Source organism: Canis lupus, chromosome 8 (genome assembly GCF_003254725.2).
Source record: "Canis lupus dingo isolate Sandy chromosome 8, ASM325472v2, whole genome shotgun sequence".
In the NCBI taxonomy this organism is placed as follows: domain Eukaryota; kingdom Metazoa; phylum Chordata; class Mammalia; order Carnivora; family Canidae; genus Canis; species Canis lupus.
Window position 1 is genome coordinate 42986569 of NC_064250.1, and position 19789 is coordinate 43006357.

General features: G+C 40.8%; 1 protein-coding gene and 1 pseudogene across 3 annotated transcripts in view; both read right to left on the reverse strand.

Moving 5' to 3' along the window:
* DCAF5 (DDB1 and CUL4 associated factor 5) overlaps nucleotides 1–19789 on the reverse strand; it is a 101313-nt gene that overhangs the window by 6665 nt on the left and 74859 nt on the right. For all 3 annotated transcript variants that reach the window (XM_025443732.3, XM_025443731.3, XM_025443733.3), the window contains exon 8: nucleotides 1959–2086. In XM_025443732.3, the coding sequence (XP_025299517.1) occupies nucleotides 1959–2086 (128 nt within the window). The remainder of the gene's footprint in view (nucleotides 1–1958; nucleotides 2087–19789) is intronic.
* On the reverse strand, nucleotides 2112–6098 carry LOC125755588 (H/ACA ribonucleoprotein complex subunit 3-like; annotated as a pseudogene).

Here is a 19789-nt window from a genome sequence, read left to right on the forward strand (position 1 = left end):
CAAGGGTACCAGCTATACTGACCTAAGGTTTTTTTCCTTTTAAAAAAAATTTTTTTTATTGGAGTTCAATTTGCCAACATTTAGCATAACACCCAGTGCTCATCCCGCTGACCTAAGGTTTCAAACGGCTGAATGTGCCTCCTGGTGGGTCCGGGTTCAGACCCCACTGGAACCTGGAAGCAGTGAGCTCCATATTTCAGTCTGGATAATCTCCCAGAGAAAATATTTTCTTCTCTTACTCCTCTGAGAACTTGGTTAGTTTCCAAACTATGACCTTAAGGGTAAGGACTCCAGTTGACTAAACAATAATTGGGGAGACTAAGTACAGAAGCATCCCAGAGTGCACAGCCGAGCAGGAATCTCTCTTCTAAAGGAGATGGCCAAGCAGAGCTCTCTGAGAAAGAGAATGACGTCAACAGGCCTAGAGGACATGCTACCGTGCCAACCCATTACTCATAGGCCAAAGGAGAAGAGAAGGCAATTCAAGGGACAGGGCCAATTTCTCAATTGCCCACTGAAGGATGACAGAGATGACCACCTTCAGTAGAGGCCTCTGGCTGCCTGCTGCCTTCCCACCAGCATGGGGAGTGTGATAGGCCACTGGGAACAACAAAGAACAAGGCTCTATCCTCACTTTACCACTAATTAGCTGTGTAATTAACCCCAGACGCGTAGTTTATAATTGAAATCTCATCATCTTACAAAAAGAAAAAGTCAGTAAAAATGATCTAGAAGTCCTGCTCCAGCTCTGTGGGAAAATGTGTGCAATCATGAAAGTTAGCCCTGATCAAAGGACCAACAAAACTTACATAAAGGCATCTGGAATGAGAACAAATAAATATTGACCCATCCTCCAACATTACATTTCTGATAGCTTCCCTTGCCTCAGATACAACTTGGTTTAATTCTAGATGGTGAAGAAGGAGGAGGAGGAGGAGATGAAGGAGGAGGAGGAGGGGAAGAGGAAGAAGAGGAAGCAGCAGCAGCAGTAGCAGCAGCAGCAGCAGAAGAAAATAGAAAACCACCAAATCATCACAAACCAATTTTTTGCTTTTTTCCTGATACCTCCCCCATCAGGTTTTCAATGTCATTTTGGGGGGGGGGGGCGGGGAAGAGGACTTTTAACTTTTAGGGGAGATTATCATCTATCCTTACTTAAAAATCAAGTTATCACAGAGTTCCAAAGGATTCATCATTTACCCCATGAAAAACCTTCATTTTTGCAGATGTGGAAAAGGGTTACTAGCAACTAGAATGTGAGTGGCAGGCAGTGGGCCATCCTCCTGTGGACACAGGCCAGGCTGTGTCTCTTCATTGTAGGCTCTAAATACATTCCTTGGCCAGGTTAAGTTGATGTACAGTTCAGTTGATGTACAGTTAATGCAAGCGTTTAGCCTCAATCACAACCACATGCAGTGGTTTTTGATATGTTCTGAGACAATTTAGCTATGGTTCTGGCAGTCACTTAGTTATGTCTGTGCCACATTAGCACAGCAATGAATGCAAAGTACACACCAAGTAACTGAATAGATGGTGGCTTTCAGATGAAGTCTGGAAAACAGAACTCAGACTCAATATCAAAGGCTTCTGGAAATGTAGTAGCATACAAGTGGTGTCTAGTTTCAAAGCCTAGTGACTATTTTAAGAAGTGGTCTTGAAAGGAGGATTTTAAACCACGCTTTTTAATATCAATTTTTTAATATTTTGTGTTACGTCAAAATAATTGAGAAATTTTTTAAGTAATCTCAATGCCCAATGTGGGGATCAAACTCAGGACCTCAAGATCAAGAGTTATATGCTCTACTGAGTGAACCATCCGGGTGCCCCAAAATGATTGAGAATTTTGATAGACCTTTAGCATGTTTAGGTATGAGGTCCTATAAATATTGTTCTAGTTTCTTCCAATTATGAATTGTTAACAATTTGTCTAAAGGAGACATAAGGGGAAGGTACCTCACCTTGATAATCTTTTCTACACCAGAAGAGCAGATCATGTAGGTGTGAGGGTTAAATCGGACCTGGTTAACAATAGACCGATGCCCTTTCAGCACCATGAAGGCTCCGTTGACCACCCTACCAATGCCACCTGGGAAGACAGAAGGGAACAAAAATCAAATGATGAAATGAATAAAAGTAAATAGGTTCCAATAATGGCAGACAAACAGCTCTGAACTGGAGCCAAGATTTTTTATTAACTATGCCACCAGCAGAATGTTTGCTTAATCTTACAGATAAAGTTGCTATGGAAAGAGGGAAGATGAAATATTCTCTCAGCATATGTGCTCTTACCAGGAGCCTTTATTTAGCCTTTAAGCATTGCCCACGCCCACCCACTGCAATTCCATTGTCAATGAAGCCACAGCCACTTAAAACATTTCTCAAGTTTTTGATCCCCAAGATAGAACCCAAGTGTTACCTTAGAAAAGGCCAGTCATGAGCAAAATGAGACTGAACTACTTGGGAACAGTTAGGCATCTGAGCCAGGGACATGGAGAACCAAAAGCATATAATTACTTAAATGCATAAAAAATCTCTGATCCATTTGCCCTTGATTTCTATGATGAAGGTAGCAAAAAAACAAAAACAAAAACAAAAACAAAAAAAACAAAAAACAAAAAAACCCAACAACAACCCCAAACATACCAAAGCCACTGGGAAAATAATGAAGAAAAATCCTTTTGTTACCCTGATAGCAGAGAGAGCTAGGGATAAAGAAAGGAGATTTGGACCACTTTCTAATAGGGAGAGCTCAAGAACTGAGAATCTGAATTAGAGTAAGGTGCTTAAAGATACCATGTATGAATAACAAGAGGCTGCTAAAAGAAAGCTGTATTTCTTTTTCTTTAAAGATTATTTATTTATTTATTTATTCATGAGAGACACAGAGAGAGGCAGAGACACAGGTAGAGAGAGAAGCAGGCTCCATGCAGGGAGCCTGATGTGGGACTCGATCCTGGGACTCCAGGATCATGCCCTGGGCTGAAGGCAGGCAGGTGCTCAACTGCTGGGCCACCCAGGTATCCCAGGAAGCTATATTTTAAGGACCATTGTGTAGGCTTTCTTCTTCAGTGACTGAGAAAAGCATCAGATGCCTGGAACCTACAATATGATGAAGAGGTCATCATTTATAAACTTGGAATAACCTCAAAGGTTCAACTTCCCTGGTAAGGACATCACACAGAATATATGCACCCATGTTCTGAACAAGGTCACTTCTGAGCAACCATCAATAGCTCAGTACACATAGGCCAACCTGTGTGCCCAGCCAACTGGTAAAATATGATGCATTCAGACATAAATAAGCGTTCATTTATCTAAGCAGTGAATATCATCTATCAGGAACATGGCAACACTAGGGCACAAAGTATCAGTAGGCAGTTACTGCTCCCTGCACCCCATTGCCAACTCTTCTTTGTTCAAACATTCATTCCAGACATTTCTCATTTCATTTTTTTTTAAAAGAAACAGACTCTTTTTTAAAAATATTTTATTTATTCATGAGAGACAGTGAGAGAGAGAGGGAGAGGCAGAGACACAGGCAGAGAGAAGCAGGCACCATGCAGGGAGCCCGATGTGGGACTCGATCCCGGGTCTCCAGGATCACGCCCTGGGCCGAAGGCAGCGCTAAACCGCTGAGACACCAAATGTCGGGCTGCCCGACATCTCTCATTTCAGTGTCTACAGGACAATGACCAGCACAGCATCCCTTCTCTAGAAATAATCTGGTTCTAGAGAAGGTGTCTTGTGCTTTTGGCCTCCTCACACAACTCCCCTTTTGGACTCAGAATATATCCCTCTTTATTGCCATGTACATGCACATCTCTGCTATGACAGCAAGAGCTTTCAGACTGAATCATATATGGATTTGCCCACTTAGCCAGCACTAAGTACTTACTCTACTTTTGTAACTTGGTCAGTGACAAAAATATTCTTTGCCTAATCTTTCCACCATATTTGACATTTTTCATTTATTTGAGAGAGAGAGAGAGAGAAAGAGAGGGAGAGAGAAAGGAAGAGCAGAGGGAGAGAGACAAGCAGACTCCAGGCTGAACTCAGAACCTGATGGGGGGGCTCGATCTCACGACCCTGACATCATGATCTGAGCCAAAATCAAGAGTCAGCAGGAAGCATAACCAACTGAACCACTCAGGCACCCCTGACGTTATTAGTATTTGAATTATCCAGGATGAATAATACACTTAGAACTATCCATGGCTCAACTCAACATCATCAAGTTTGCTAATAAACCATAAAGGAGAATGACTAGGCTATAGAATTGATGTGTTCTCATGGATCAGGAAATGTTAGGGACTCCTAGGTAGCTCAGTTAAGTGTCTGAATCATGACTTTGCTCGAGTCATGATCTCAGGATCCTGAGATTTAGTCCTGCATTGGTCTCTGCACTGGGCATGGAGACTGCTTAAGAGTCTCTCTCTCCCTCTCTCCCTGCACCACCCCCCACCTCCACTTGTGCTAATAATAAAAAAAAAATCTTTAAAAAAATCAAAGAAAAAAAAAAGGAAAGGTTAAGCACCAAAGTAGGCTGCCATGATGGGAAACCCTAGGTAGCCTGAGTACACTGGGTTCCTAGAGTGGAATGGGAGGAGAAAATAAAGGAGAAAATTAAGGAAATGAGATTCATGGGAATCTAAAAAGTAGCATTCCCATTCATGGGTCTCTTCTGAATTCTACATTTCCAACATCCTATTCCTACCTATATCTGTGCTGGAGTAGTCACTAGCAAAGAAACTTTGGGTTAAACCTAGTACCAACCTCTTATTTAATCCTACTGCATCCAAGAAAAGTTAATTTAAGTGACTCAGATAATTTGAGTGACTTCTTCACAATCATACAGCTAGTAAATGGTAGAGTCAAGATTTGAACCAGTCTGTTTGGCTATCATGCCCAATATCCTTTCCATTGGAACAGTGGCCTTTATGAGATGAAAGGATTTCAATAGGGATGGAGTCTGAAATGCATAAAATATTTTGAAATCTTTCTGGCAGTTAATGAGTTGGTTTTCTTTTTAAGCCCTCAACTCAAAAATGGGAAGGGGGGAGACTCTATCCAACGGTGTCCTGAGCACAAGATATAGTATCACCACAGGACATTTCATCACATTGCCAACACTAAATAGTTCATGAGAGTAAAACTGGCTCTCTTGCATACCTAGAACTGGGGGTGCAATGCCTGAACTAAAGTGTTCAGAGTAAGCACTTTTTGACTGGACAGTGTTTCAGGAGAGGCAATTCTAGAATAAATACTACCAAAGGAGGACAGATAGAGGGGCTCATGTCTTAGAGAATCAACTATTCACAGAACTAAAGTTTATCAATCAAACTGACTTGTCAAAGGTTATCTGGAATACAATTACAGTAACTTTTGGACCTGAAGAAGGATTGAAGGGTATTAACATCTCTAAAATCAGACCACGGGAAAACATTCTATTCTTCTTCCAGGCAGTATGACCTCATCTGGTTTCTCATCATGGCAGCAATTTACTTTATTTATTCATTCATTCAAATCATTTCAATAACCTAGTAGTGATTCAAAATATGGAAAGGAGATTCAAACTTGTTCCCTTAAGAGGGATGCTACCATGATTGCTTCACATAAGCATGATCAAAGGCAATAATGAAACCAGATTCCAAAGAGTAAGGGTGTTAAGAAGGCTCACAGGTTGAAGAACTTGGTTTTAGAAAGTCTCTGAGGGGTAGCAGAAGAGACATAGAATTTAAGGGACCCTCAGAGAACAGGGCAAGGTTGCTGGGTCTTGAGTACCAAAGTGTTTTTTGATGGTGATTGGGTGTCAAGAGTATATGTCATCTAGGGAGAACCGGGCAGGATGAGCCAAATAGGTCTGTTGTCCTACAGGGTCATGCTTCTTCAGCATATAGACCTGGTCTCCCTGTTCACCGAGATAATATAGAGAAACACGACCATACCAAAGCCAGAAGCTCCAATTTTGTCTGTACATGGCAGCAGTTTTAATACAGGTCTTTTCTCCTCCTTCCCACCCAAACTGATACCTAGGAAATCCACAGAGCCAAGAGACTTATGGTGAAAACAGGTCCAGGGAGAACTGAGGCTGCCATTTGTTTAAGGCAGCCCAGGCTGTGTACACAGAATCAGAACAGTGAATGGGCTCAGGGAAGTTCTCTGTAGTTTCTCTCTTGGTTTCCGAGTTTCAAATGACTAAATACAGCTGCTATTGTCAGTTTAGATACAACAATTTTTAGAGAATAGATTTTTATCAGTCCTGGAGATTTGTGTAAATCGGACTTCTTCAATCTTAAATGGCTAAAGTCAAGATGCCAGTATCAGTAAAAACTTAGGGTCTCCCCTCTCCATTACCTAGCCAAACTGTGCCCGTCAACAGAAGGATCAAGCTGGCAGGAGTCAGGCAAGGAACACTTTTTCTAAAAACTACATAAGCTACAAAATCTCCCTTCAGGATCATCTCTAAGACTGTGGTTAGGGGCCTGATGAGGATCAACCTCAATTCATGGTTACCAAGCCGAGTCAAGCCTAATCACTACTAATGGATACCAATGACTAAAATAGCACATACCCGGAAAGAACCACCTTACTTGTTTTTGAGCTGTCATTTGTTTATCCACGTCTGTACAAACCAATGCTCATTTCTCTGAGCCATCTGTTCTGGCTGGCCCACCAGACATGTTGGCAACACTTTGTGGAGTTTTTTTTTTTGTAAGTCAAGTCCAAAATTCCTGTATCCCCATCTTTACTTTGGTGCAGATGGGATGCTAAGGAGATGAGGAAGGCTATAAATCCCCTCACCTGTTCTATCGCAAGACCTTAAAAAAGGACTGGGCCATCTCATAAGATTCCAGTGTCAGTGACTGATTCACTACCATCGGGGGATTCTCTACAGTAGATAGGGGGCTAAGTGTAGAGTCCTCATTTCCCTCCCCTTTCTTTCCTATGCTCCTCTTTCCACAATATTCAGCCAGAGATTGGTCCCCTTAGGGACCAATGGCTAGGACACCACTCACACTTCTTGCCAACTTCAGCTACTTCTGTTCCTTGTCAATTTTATTTACTTCAACAAAATCCTCTAAGAATGACTATGCTTTCAGCTCAAAAATTAAAAGCAACTTTGTCAAGATTTCTTGATGTTTTAGTCTAAGCAAAACTTACCATATTGGAAGGAGGTCCTCAATGGCACTTGGGGCTATAGAAGAGGACATTTATGTGTTTCATAAGAAAATAAATCCCAGATCAACCTGGATAAAATGCCAGTATGAATTTTCCAGTCAGAGTTTTTGGATTTTTCCCCCCTTTCCATTAATTAATGGGTAGGACAAACACCTTTGTGAGAACAGGACGGGGAAATGGTGGGTGACTCTGAGATTAGGGAGGGTGAAGTATGAACATGGTAGTGAGGGACCAGCAACAGGTCCCAGATGACTGGAAAGGGCTGATGGAAGACAGATTAAAATGACAGGAGATAAATTCGCATTTCCAAGCAATAGATATCAGCCTTCACGAAGAGGATAAAGATCCTTAATCTTCCAAGATTTATGCTAACATATCCAAGAAAGTAATAACAAAATTGGGCATATAAGAAGGAGTTAGCAAATGATTGTTAAATTGAAATTTTTTTTTTTTTTTTTTTTTTTTTTTTTTTAATTTTTATTTTATTTATGATAGTCACAGAGAGAGAGAGAGGCAGAGACATAGGCAGAGGAAGAAGCAGGCTCCATGCACCGGGAGCCTGATGTGGGATTTGATCCGGGGTCTCCAGGATCGTGCCCTGGGCCAAAGGCAGGCGCCAAACCACTGCGCCACCCAGGGATCCCTGTTAAATTGAAATTAGTGGAGAACATCCCTACACCCATTGTGGGGCTCTTGACCCTAGGATCAAGAGTTGCATGCTCTTCCGACTGAGCCAGCCAGATGCCCCTGGAGAACACTGTTAAGAGTGGTATATACATATACTCTCAACACTCAGGTAAAAATGATAGATTATCGTAAAGGAAATGATTTTAGCATTTCCTCTAGCATTCTTTTTCATTTAGCATTTATCTGGTAGGCTCTAGGTTGGAATATCAAACAAACTGATGCAGAATGTATTAATAGGGCAAGATGATGAACAAATACATAAAGGTGGAGAGAAATTGAAAAAGCAGGTGACAGTGGTTACTCAACTGATACAATGGAAATCAAATCTCTATAATTATGTAGTCCTTCTCTAAGCAATAAGACTTGGGCTTCTGATACTCACCAAAGAATTCAATGGTTTAATCAGTCCTCATCTTAATTATCTGACCTATCAGCAAGATCCAACATAGTTGCCGCCTCTTTCTTCACTGCCTTCCTAGGATCACCCTCTCTTGGTTATCCTGCTACTTCACTGGTCACTCATTTTTGCATTCCTTTTTGGCTGCTCTCTCTGACTTCTTAACACTAGAATGCCTGAGGGAAATGAGGAATGCCTTAGTCTTTGCTTTCCTTCTCTTGATTAGCTATACTTACTTGCTTGGTGATCTCATCCAGTCTTGTGGCTTTAAATCCTACCTATATGTGACCGAAACTCAAATTTTTATCTCTAGTCCAGAACTTTCTCTCGAACTCCAGAACTGCATACCTCTATATCCAAACTGTTTGTTCAACATCTATCTCTACCTGTATTTCTTTTTAAAAAGATTTTATTTATTTATTCATGAGAGACACAGAGAGAGAGAGGCAGAGACACAGGCAGAGGGAGAAGCAGGCTCCACACAGGGAGCCCAACGTGGGACTTGATCCTGAGACTCCAGGATCATGCCCTGGGCCAAAGGCAGGCACTCAACCACTGAGCCACCCAGGCGTCCCTCTACCTGTATGTTTTTTTTTTTTATTTTTTTTTTATTTATGATAGTCACAGAGAGAGAGAGAGAGAGGCAGAGACATAGGCAGAGGGAGAAGCAGGCTCCATGCACCGGGAGCCCGATGTGGGATTCGATCCCGGGACTCCAGGATCGCACCCTGGGCCAAAGGCAGGCGCTAAACCGCTGCGCCACCCAGGGATCCCCTCTACCTGTATGTTTAAGAGACATCTCAAACTCTATCTGCTCCCTCCCTTTCCCCCAGTCAAATCTATTAGGAAGGGCAGCCCGGGTGGCTCAAGAGGTTTAGCACCGCCTTCAGCCCAGGGCCTGATCCTGGAGACCTGAGATGAGTCCCAGATTGGGCTCCCTGCATGGAGCCTGCTTCACCCTCTGCCTGTGTCTCTGCCTCTCTCTCTCTCTCTTTCTCTCTCTCTGTGTGTGAATAGATAAATAAAATCTTAAAAAAAAATCTATTAGGAGATCATGATCAGGATTTACCTTCAAAATACATCTAGACTGAACAAAAAAAAAACATCTAGACTGAAACCTCTATCTTCGTTTGACCCACCGTCACCACTTGTCTGTATTATGGGAGACTCCTATTAGTTCTCCTCATTCCTATCTTTGGCACCCCACTCCCACCATCTATCCTCAACTCCGCAGCCAGTGTGATGCTGTTAAAATAAGTTAGATCATGTCACTCCTCTGCTCAGAAGTCTCCAATGGCTCCCCCATTTTACCCACAGTTAACAGCCTACAGGGACAACCCTGTGTTCCACTTACCCCTACTATTCCCCCCTTCCTTACTCTGCTTCAACACATTGATTTCCTTGTTTCTCAAACACACTAGGCACACTTTCACTTCAGAACTTTGCACTGGTTCTACCTAAAATTTTCTTCCCCCAGATTTTTGCATCGTTAACTCCCTTACCACTGAGCTTTTGCTCAAATGTGATCTCAAAGAGATCCATACTGAATGTCTGATCTAAACACTTGCATTTCTCTGACCCCCCAATACCACTTCCTATCCTCCTTATTCCACTCTATTTTTTTTTCCTATAGTGCTTCTAACCTTTTACATATAATTATTTGTGTCTGTTGTTTATTATATGCTTCTCTTAGTAGAATGTAAGCTCAATGATGGCAGGGGTTTTTGTTCCTTTGCTATATGTCCCAGGCTCTAGAATAGTGCCTAGCATGGAGTAAGTTTTCAATAAATGTTTGATAAATGAAAAGATGTGAGAGTATCTAACTATAAAATATAAACAGACTGGACAAAACCCAATCTCATTTAGTGAGCTCCATCATCCAATGTGTGGATTATTCAAGTGTTTCTCCATCTTCCTTCTATCAAATTTGGATGTTTCTTTTATAGCATTTTTACTATAATAAGAGCAAGAAATAAAGGGGCTAAAATCCTACCTATCCTTCACGGTCCTCTGAAATGCTAATTCCATGAAAACTTCACTGATCCCCAAAATCTGTTTAAGCCTTCCTTAATTATCTTTTCTATGGGCTCTGGAACAAACTTTTAAATTTAACATGTGCACACACACACACATCCTTTTCTCATCTTTCTTAGACTAGAAGTTCTTAGAGAGCAAAAAAATATTGATTCTTTCAGTCACCCATAGGACTTTGTATGCCTTTTGTTAGGATACTCAGTAAGTGAACAAATTGAAGTAAATTCCCTCATCATTTTCTCCGGACAAGGCTTGAAAGTGAAGGCTAAAGCTATTATCTACCAAAATGAGGTCTGGCAGGTACCTGTTGAAGCAATTAATCTATTTCATTCCTAAAACCACTGGTAGAATTAATGGTTTACTGCTCTGAGGGACAAGGGACTATTTATTTTCCTTACTATATCTCAAAGAGTTGTCCAAATAAACTCAGTAATTCACTGGACCAAACATTCCCTGGGTCTCTAAGTTTCAAACCGTAAGAATTAAATTAGAGTACTGATAATACAGAGAGCAGTGGCTGCCTCTTGGGGATCACATAACCACCTAAGAGTTTAAAAAAAAAAAAGTCAGATGGGGATAGCCAATGCTGTCAGTAAAGCTCAAAGAACTCCAAAGACAGCAATGCTTAATTGCACAAAAAAGTCAATTAAATCAGTTCTTCTTTCATCATCTGTACTTCACATGTGTTTGCAACCAACTACTTGTGACCAATTAAAAATAGCTGTCCTTCCAGTTACACAGGAGGACAATGTAGATGCCCAGGCCCAATCCACTGAGAGTGAAGGCATGTCTAGAAAAAGGAAGAGAGATGGAACATGCGTACACATAAGGCCTGTGAAAATGCATTTATAGCTGTTTCCAGCCTACTCCATTAGCCTGCTGGCAGTAGGGGTGGCTACAGTGACTAGGCAGTGAAACTGCATGTTTTTCCCCTCTATTCAGGGAAAAATCTGTTACAAAACTTTCCCCCTTTTAACTACTGAGGGGTCAAGAGCAGCCTTCATGCAAGAACACTCAACCAGCCATTCATGAGGACACCAGAGGAAGACAATGTCTTGGATTCTAAGGAGTTTTTCAGAGAAAAGTTAAAAGGAAGAAAGCTTTCTTCACAAAGAATAACAATTATTGTAGAGAAGCTACTGAATACCCTCAACAACATCCCTAAGAAGGTAGATATTATTAGTATGGTTCTATTGTTTATATTGCTAACGTTCTTGTTTTACAGATGAAGAAATAAGTTTGGCAAGATTAAACAATTTTTCCAAAGCCAAAACTGGAAGACAAATGGATCAGGAGTTTAATGCAGGCCTACCAACTCTATTACATTATGTTTCTTTCCATAAATAGTAAGGTCTTAGCATAGAGGCATATCTCAAGGGAAGCAACTTTATCTGTGAAAACCCTAAGCCCTTTCCAACAAGAATAGAGGAAAGGGAAGAGAAGGCAATATGAAGATTTTCCAGAGACATCCATCTCTACCAAATGCTGCCAAATACATTACTACCATACCTAAGTTCTTAGGGAACAAATGATTGGGAAATTATGGATCTGTGGATGCTGATCTTACTATACATAGCACTAATGTCTTACATTTGAAAACACGGTTTTCAGAAAGCTCCCACAACTGTTAAATCATTTCGTGATATGGGGCGTTGGGAGGGGAAGGATTTTTACAGAAGAAACTAAAGCTCAGACAATTGCTGTTATGTAACCTGCCTAGAATCACTCAATCAGCTAGTTAGTGGCAGAACTGGACTTGAATCCAGGTATGACTTTAAGCCTAATGCTCTTTCCAATATACCACTGGCTCTATACATAACTGCTGGTATGTTTATCTTCAGAAGCACCACATTAAGACAGATGCTCTTCCTACATACTTCAGAGGTATAAAACGTTCTGATGGGCTTTTTCTTTGCCACATCAAAATTCTCAGTTCAGTTTCTTTAATTTTGAGAGAGGTTTTCAGAAAATGAGTTATTATTTGGCATCAATTAAAAAACTGAGCCTAATCTTGCTAGGTAGCAAATTTTATGGTAGGTAGTAGGTTTCACCTCTCAAAATGATTTCCTCAGCCTACTATGAAGCACTATGCAAATTACTTAGCCGATTTGTTAAGTCCATACTGTTTACAAAATAAATACATTTCACCTCTTTGGAGTTTGAAACTGGAGTTCCCCAGTGATTTTTGGGTCTTTCTGAAAAGGAGTGGAGACAAAAACGATGCCCTTGCTTTTGACTCACACTTAGGACTGCTCTCCATCTAGTTCTCCCTTGCTTTTGACTCACACTTAGGACTGCTCTCTCTCTAGTTCTCTAGTTCTCTCCATCTAGTTCTCCATCTAGTTCTGCATAGTTCTCCATCTATGCACTGTAAAGCACACAGCAGGCATGCAATAAATGCTGATGGCTTGTCATATCATTAAGGCATATAACAGCAAGGCAGCTTCCCCATATTAGCCTGCCTTACTGGGATCCCTGGGTGGCGCAGCGGTTTGGCGCCTGCCTTTGGCCCAGGGCGCGATCCCGGAGACCTGGGATCGAATCCCACGTCGGGCTCCCGGTGCATGGGGCCTGCTTCTCCCTCTGCCTATGTTTCTGCCTCTCTCTCTCTCTCTCTCTCTCTCTCTCTCTCTCTCTGTGACTATCATAAATAAATAAAAAAATAAAAATAAAAAAAAAATAGCCTGCCTTAGTATCTTCTGTTCAACTGGCATGCATTGAAAGAGTGAACTCAGCCTTACTCCATATTTTGTTTAAATAAGAGAGGAATACATTAGAGTTGGAATTTCCCCTAAAACTTTTCGTCATCTAAGCATTCAGAGCTAGAACCCAAGGGCTACCTCTAGTCCTCACGTTTGGCTTGCTAAATATTGCTGAGTATTTTTAAAATTATGAATTATTTGCCAATATTTAAATATAGAAAGGTAGGGATCCTTGGGTGGCTCAGTGATTTAGCGTCTGCCTTCGGCCCGAGGCGTGATTCTGGAGTCCCAGGATGGAGTCCCACATCGGACTCCCTGCATGGAGCCTGCTTCTCCCTCTCCCTGTGCCTCTCTTTACCTCTCTTTCTGTGTCTCTCATGAATAAATAAATAAAATCTTAAAATATATATATATATGTGTGTATATATATATGTGTGTGTGTGTGTGTGTGTGTATATATATATATATATATAGAGAGAGAGAGAGAGAGAGAGAGAGGTGTTACATATAAAAATGAGAAGTGCTAAGTATCCTCGAAGACAGGTTTAAGGGTAGGGCCCTAACCAGGAGGAATTGAAAGCCTGTATAAAGAGCAGGAATGCCATTATACTTCTCTGAACACATATGGCCCATTCCCCATATAGGCAGAAACCTAGGGGTTGCCAGCTGAAGTTGACCTAAAGAGGTTTTGGACTGGAGACACCAGGTGCAGTGGAGAATGGGACTAAACAAAAACCTGTGTACAAATCTGTGAGATTCACAGCTTTATTCCCCTATTTGGCTTTTAGAATCATGGCTCAACTGCCAGGCAAATACCCTCCAGACACTATATCAAAGAGTCCCATTCTGGAAAGGTAGCTGATCTCAAGAGGAGAAAGTCAATAGAGAATGTCCAAAATTGAAAATTCAAAAATATCATGAGTTTCAGGAAGAGAAAGGAATTGTTATATTTTTAAAAACTAAATTTTGCAATACGAATTTGATTTAAAAATTATGTACCTGTTTTATTTTGATAACAAGGAATACTTAATTATAAAAGTAGTGAAGGTTATGAAAAAAGAATAAAAGGAACAAAGAAAAAGGAAAGATATATGAACAAGGGAAAAGAATGTGAGTGGGTTTTCAGAAAAGTGGCAGGAAAAAAAAAAAAAGAAAAGTGGCAGGAAGGTTGAATTCCCCAAACGAGCCAAGGTTTATGAAAAATAATCCAAAAAGGTGCTTAGTTACATGCAGAACAAGATGATGATCAAGAGGACAGACTTACTGTGATAGAGTGATGATGCAATGTTGAAGGGTAATACAGAGAAAACAAACCCTTCAATTACCAGTTAGTGAATCCAACAAGAAAGATAATCACAAGGTCCTGTTCTTGTCTTGTGTACAAAGAAACCCAAGCATCAAGTAAAGAATGGGGATCCAGGACCAACCACAGCCCATGTGAAAACCATGGGGCTCCTAGCCAACTCTTAAGTATGAGCAGATCATGGGTTCTGTGGCCTCCAGAAACAGGTTATGTGATCCCGAGTGTATTTCCTGAAACACTTTGTAGCATACTTAATATCAGGGAGCCAAGATTTTCTCTGGTCTAGCCAGACTGTACTATATGTTGAGCTTATTCAGTTAATCCTTAAACAAGGGTAGAACAAACCTGGAGGAGAGAAATCAGTATAGCAAAGAAACTAACATCATTTTGTTTAGGAACTGCTAAACTGACGTGGGGGGTGGTGCTATCTCTAGAGAAAAAATCTAAAAGGAGACATGAGAACTACCTTCAAATGAGCAAAAGGCTATGAAGAGGAAGAGGGGCCATTCTCAGTAAGCCAGCACTTAACTACTGGGAAACACAGTAAGACTTATGGAAGAACTTTCTAATCACTGGAGTTACCCTGGAGCAACAAGCACTTTATCATGGTGGACATCCTGGCAGAGGTTTAAGTTATTCCTTAATAAAAGTGTACTTTAGTATATGTAAGTTATAACTCAAGAAAAAAATTATTGTGCGGGTGGGTATGTGAACAGAGAATTTTACAGAACAGTGATCTGGCCAACTACCCATGTAGTATCCCTGGGATGAATGCCAGGATGTCATGTTTTCCTCTTTATTTAGTTGAGAAAATTGTATTCCTATTGTGACGTAGTCTTGACCCATAGTTAGTTATTAATTTTTCTTCTTCATTGAGAAATTTTAAAAAAGGTACAGAACTCAGCACAAAAAGTGGAGCTTAAAAATGTTTAATAAGGTGAACACCCTTGAAACTGACATCCAGGTCAAAAAATGGAATTTTTTTCTGGCCATTTTCATGCCCCCTGTGCCTCATTCCAATTTTCCTCCCTCTAAATCAACTATTATATTGATCTCTGTATTAATCACCTCTCTGTGTTTTTAATAATCTTATTCATCCAAGTATGCATTCCTAAATAGTTTTGCCTGGTTTTTAATAGGTCTTTTGCATCCTAAACAATAGGTTTCCTCTTGTCCATCCTTTCCTTTTCTCATTAGAATATATTTATTGGAGAAAATGGGCTATCTGACAGTCTGGATTTTGTGGACTATATGCTCACATGTAGTACAATATGCTCCTCTGTCCTCAGTGCTTCCTGAAAACTGAAAGCTAGAGCCTGAGGTTTTATTCAGAGTTGTTTTATTTGGCAAGCTTATTAGTAGTATTGTGTTCCTTTTATCAGGAGGTACATAATGTCTAATTGCCTTTCTTTTTAAGATGTTGGCACCTGTCACTGCTCAGTATTTAGATGCATTAATTCATTGAGGGCTGCTGAATGATTGCATTAAAATTCTATTAATTTATTTTTTAAAAGTGTCTTTGTTAAATCTAGATTTTTGGTAGATATCTCCCCCCGATATAGAATTCTAGGTTGGCAGGTTTTAATTCTCTAAGCACTTTAGAGATATCATTCTATTACATTCTGGTTTCCATAATTTGGCCATCACTCTTATTGTTGCTCATTTATAGGTATTTTGTATGTTTTCTCAGGCTGCTTTTGGGCATTTTCTTATTATCTTTTGTTTCTAATCATTTGACTTATGATGTGTCTAAGTGTATTGTATTTATCCTGTTTGTGGTTATTGAGTTTCTTGAATCTGAGAATTAGTCTAGTTCATTTGTTTTAGAAAATTCTTTAGCTGTTATCTCTTCATATATTGCTTTTGCTTCATTTTCTCATCCTTCTGGGACTTCAATTTCATATACGCTAGATCATGTGTTCAACTTGATTCACACCATTCTGCTCTTTCCATTCTTTGTTTTTATTGTTCTTTGATATCTTTTATTGACCTGCCTTCTACACACCAAGCTGTTGGCTGTAGGTTAAACCCATCCAGTAAATTCTTAGTTTTAGATACAGTTTTCAGGTTTACTTATTTATTAAAAGATTTTATTTATTTTTTTCATGAGAGACATAGAGAGGGGCAGAGATATAGGCAGAGGGAGAAGCAGGCTCCCCAAGGGAAGCCCGATGTGGGACTCGATCCCAGGACCCTAGGATCACTCCCTGAGCCAAAGGCAGAGGTTCAACTGCTGATCCACCCAGGCGTCCCTAGTTTTCAGTTTTAGAATGTCTACATGATTGTTTTCTTTCCTTTTTTTAATATTTTATTTATTTATTTATTCATGAGAGACCCAGAGAGAGAAAGACAGAGAGAGAAGAAGGCTCCATTTTAGGGAGCCTGACCTGGGACTCGATCCCAGGTCTCCAGGATCAGGCCCTGGGCAGAAGGCGGCGCTAAACTGCTGAGCCACCAGGGCTGCCCCATGATTGTTTTCTAAATAGATTCCAATTCCCCACTGAAATTCTCTACATTTTTTTCCTATTTTCTTTATTATATTTATAATATTTAAAGTCCTTATCTGTTAACTTCAATATATGGATAATATTGTGGGTTGGCTTCTATTGATTATCTTTTTCCCTCTTGATTACTGGCCACAGTTTCATGCTTCATTATATTTTACCATATGCTAGACATGGAGTATAAAAGAAACATAGAGAGACTGCTATGGACTGAATTGTCTCCCTCAAGTACATATGTTGAAGCCCTAATTCCCAATGTGACTATATTTGGAGATAGGGCCTTTAAAGAAGTAATTAAGTTTAAATGAAGTTATAAGGGTAGAACTGTAATCCACTAAGACTGGTATCTTCCTCAGAAGGGACACCAATGATGTGTGTGCACAGAGAAAAGGCCATGTGAGAACACAGTGAGAAGGTGGTCATTTGCAGGCCAAGGAGAAAGGCCTTAGGAGAAATCAAACTTGCCAGCACTTTGCTCTTGTCTGTTTAGCCTCCAGAATGTGAGAAAATACATTTTTGTTGTTTAAGTGACCCATTTTGTGGGATTTTGCAGCCCCAGCAGACTAACACAGAGACTAACGCTGATTTCCTCCATATGGCATTTACCCACTGTACTCTTGAGAAAATAAGATAAGGGGTTGATCATCCTCAATCTAATCATGAGGAACTAGGTCAGCACTGGGTTGCTTCGCTAGTAGGAATACATCTACCTCTGGTTTTAGAGGTCTCAAAGATAAGACCTGAGGGTGGCTTGTTGCATGTGCCTTTCTCTAACTGGGGTTTGGGTCCTAAGCACAAGGAAATGACAGGATAGTTCACTTGGCCTTTCTGGTTCAGCACCATCCTTATGTGTAAGCCTCCTGAGGTTTTTTTTTTTTTTTTTTTTTTATTCTCTACGTCCAATGTGGGGCTCGAACTCACAACCCCAAGATCAAGAGTTGCGTGCTTTACAGACTGAGCCGGCCAGGTGCCCTGCCTCTTAGGCTTTTAATGAAGAGTCCGGCAAGTCTCTGTTGTCCTCTGTTTTGAATGTTCCATCTTTTGGAGATTTTAAGCTCCACTCTATCCTCCTTTCCCTGGGCACATTCAAAATTTGGCAAAAGATCTGTGGAGCAGGCACCTCTCATTAGGGGACTTTGTCTCCAAAACGCTGTTTTTAGGTGGGCCTTGCATTCTGCCCCTCCAGCCCAGCACCATAGCTCCCAGGACAACGCCAGCACTCAGCAAATGTCGTACAAGGAAGATGGACCATGTCATTGGGGTATATCTAGATTCTTTTTTTTTTCTTTAAGATTTTATTTATTTATTCATGAGAGAGACAGAGAGAGAAAGAGGCAGAGACACAGGCAGAGGGAGGAGCAGGCTCCATGCAGGGAGCCTGACGTGGGACTTGATCCTGGGTCTCTAGGATCATGTCCTGGGCTGAAGGTGGCGCTAAACCACTGAGCCACCCGGGCTGCCCGTATATCTAGATTCTAAGGTCATCAACTCACACGGCCACTGCAAATTCTGATTTCTTCTGACCCCAGCAGCCTGCCTGTGGCAGCCCAATCTACAGCCTGTGCAGACGCCCCTAGGAAAGACGACAGTCAGCACCTTTCACTGGGCTAGGAAGGCTCTCCCTCAGAACTTGAGCTCTTTTAGCACACTTTGTTGTCGCAGCTCTCTGACACCTTTATGGCTTTTGTGATGTCATTTTTGTAGTTATTGTGGCAGGAGCTACCCACCGCATCCTCTGTGGGATCTGAATTCCTACAAGTCCTTTTCTAACAGAAATTTTACATTGTTCTTTTTTCCTCCTTGAAATAATATTTCCATATTACCTACCCCCTCCCCGGTTTCAGCTTAATATATTTTTGCACCTTGGAGGTTTTTACATCTCACAGTAATGTACCATGTGCTAGGGTTCAAATGGTCAGAAATCTATGGAGTATTTCTGGTTTTTCTGGGTTTTTGTTTTTGTTTTTTAAAGTGAAAGAAGGGTAAAGGGGAAGTGGGAAAGGAGAATGGGTACTTCCATTTTTGATTTTATAAAAGAATATATACAGAATTTGAGAATCTAGAACTTGATTCCTTTAAAGCAGCTTGCCTAAAAAACCTTTGGAAAGTCAAGGTATCCATTTCCCAGTTTTAATATTAGAATCCTAAATCAGCTACCAGGTTCCTGCCAACCCAAAGACTGTACAGATAATCATCTATACTTGAAAAGTCAGCCCACTGTGGCCCAAACCTTAAATCAGTACAAAAATGAGCTAGGGGAGGTAAAAAGTCTATAATACTATTGATAATTTTTCCTTATTCTCTCTTTATACAAACATGAAAAAGATTCCAGAGAATAGCCCCAGGGGAAGAGGGTTATCCACTTACTTTTTTTTTTTCTTTCTTTTAAAAGTTTTATTTATTTATTCATGAGAGACACACACAGAGAGAGGCAGAGACATAGGTAGACAGAGAAGCAGGCGCCCTGCAGGGAGCCTGATGCAGGACTCAATCCCAGGACCCTGGGACCATGACCTGAACCAAAGGCAGAGGCTCAACCACTGAGCCACCCAGGCACCCTGGGGTTATCCATTTTCTATTTTAAAAGTCACATTGACTTAATAATTAAAGCTTTTTAAGATCAGATAAAAGAGATCATTAAGCCCAAAGATTATTTCTCAGATAATAAATCTAGAAGATTGGGGGAGTGGGAAAGCTAATACATAACTACCTCTCAGGGACGCCTGGGTGGCTCAGCAGTTGAGCATCTGCCTTTGGCTTAAGGCATAATCCTGGAGTCCGGGGATCAAATCCCACGTCGGCTTCCTGCATGGAGCCTGCTTTTCCCTCTGCCTGTGTCTCTGCCTCTCTCTCTCTCTCTTTCTGTGTCCCTCATGAATAAATAAATATAATCTTAAAAAAAAAAAGAACTACCTCTCATGCTAGAATACCACTTTTGTTCAGATAGACTGCTGCTGTCCCATCTGGTTGTGCTTCACAGGTA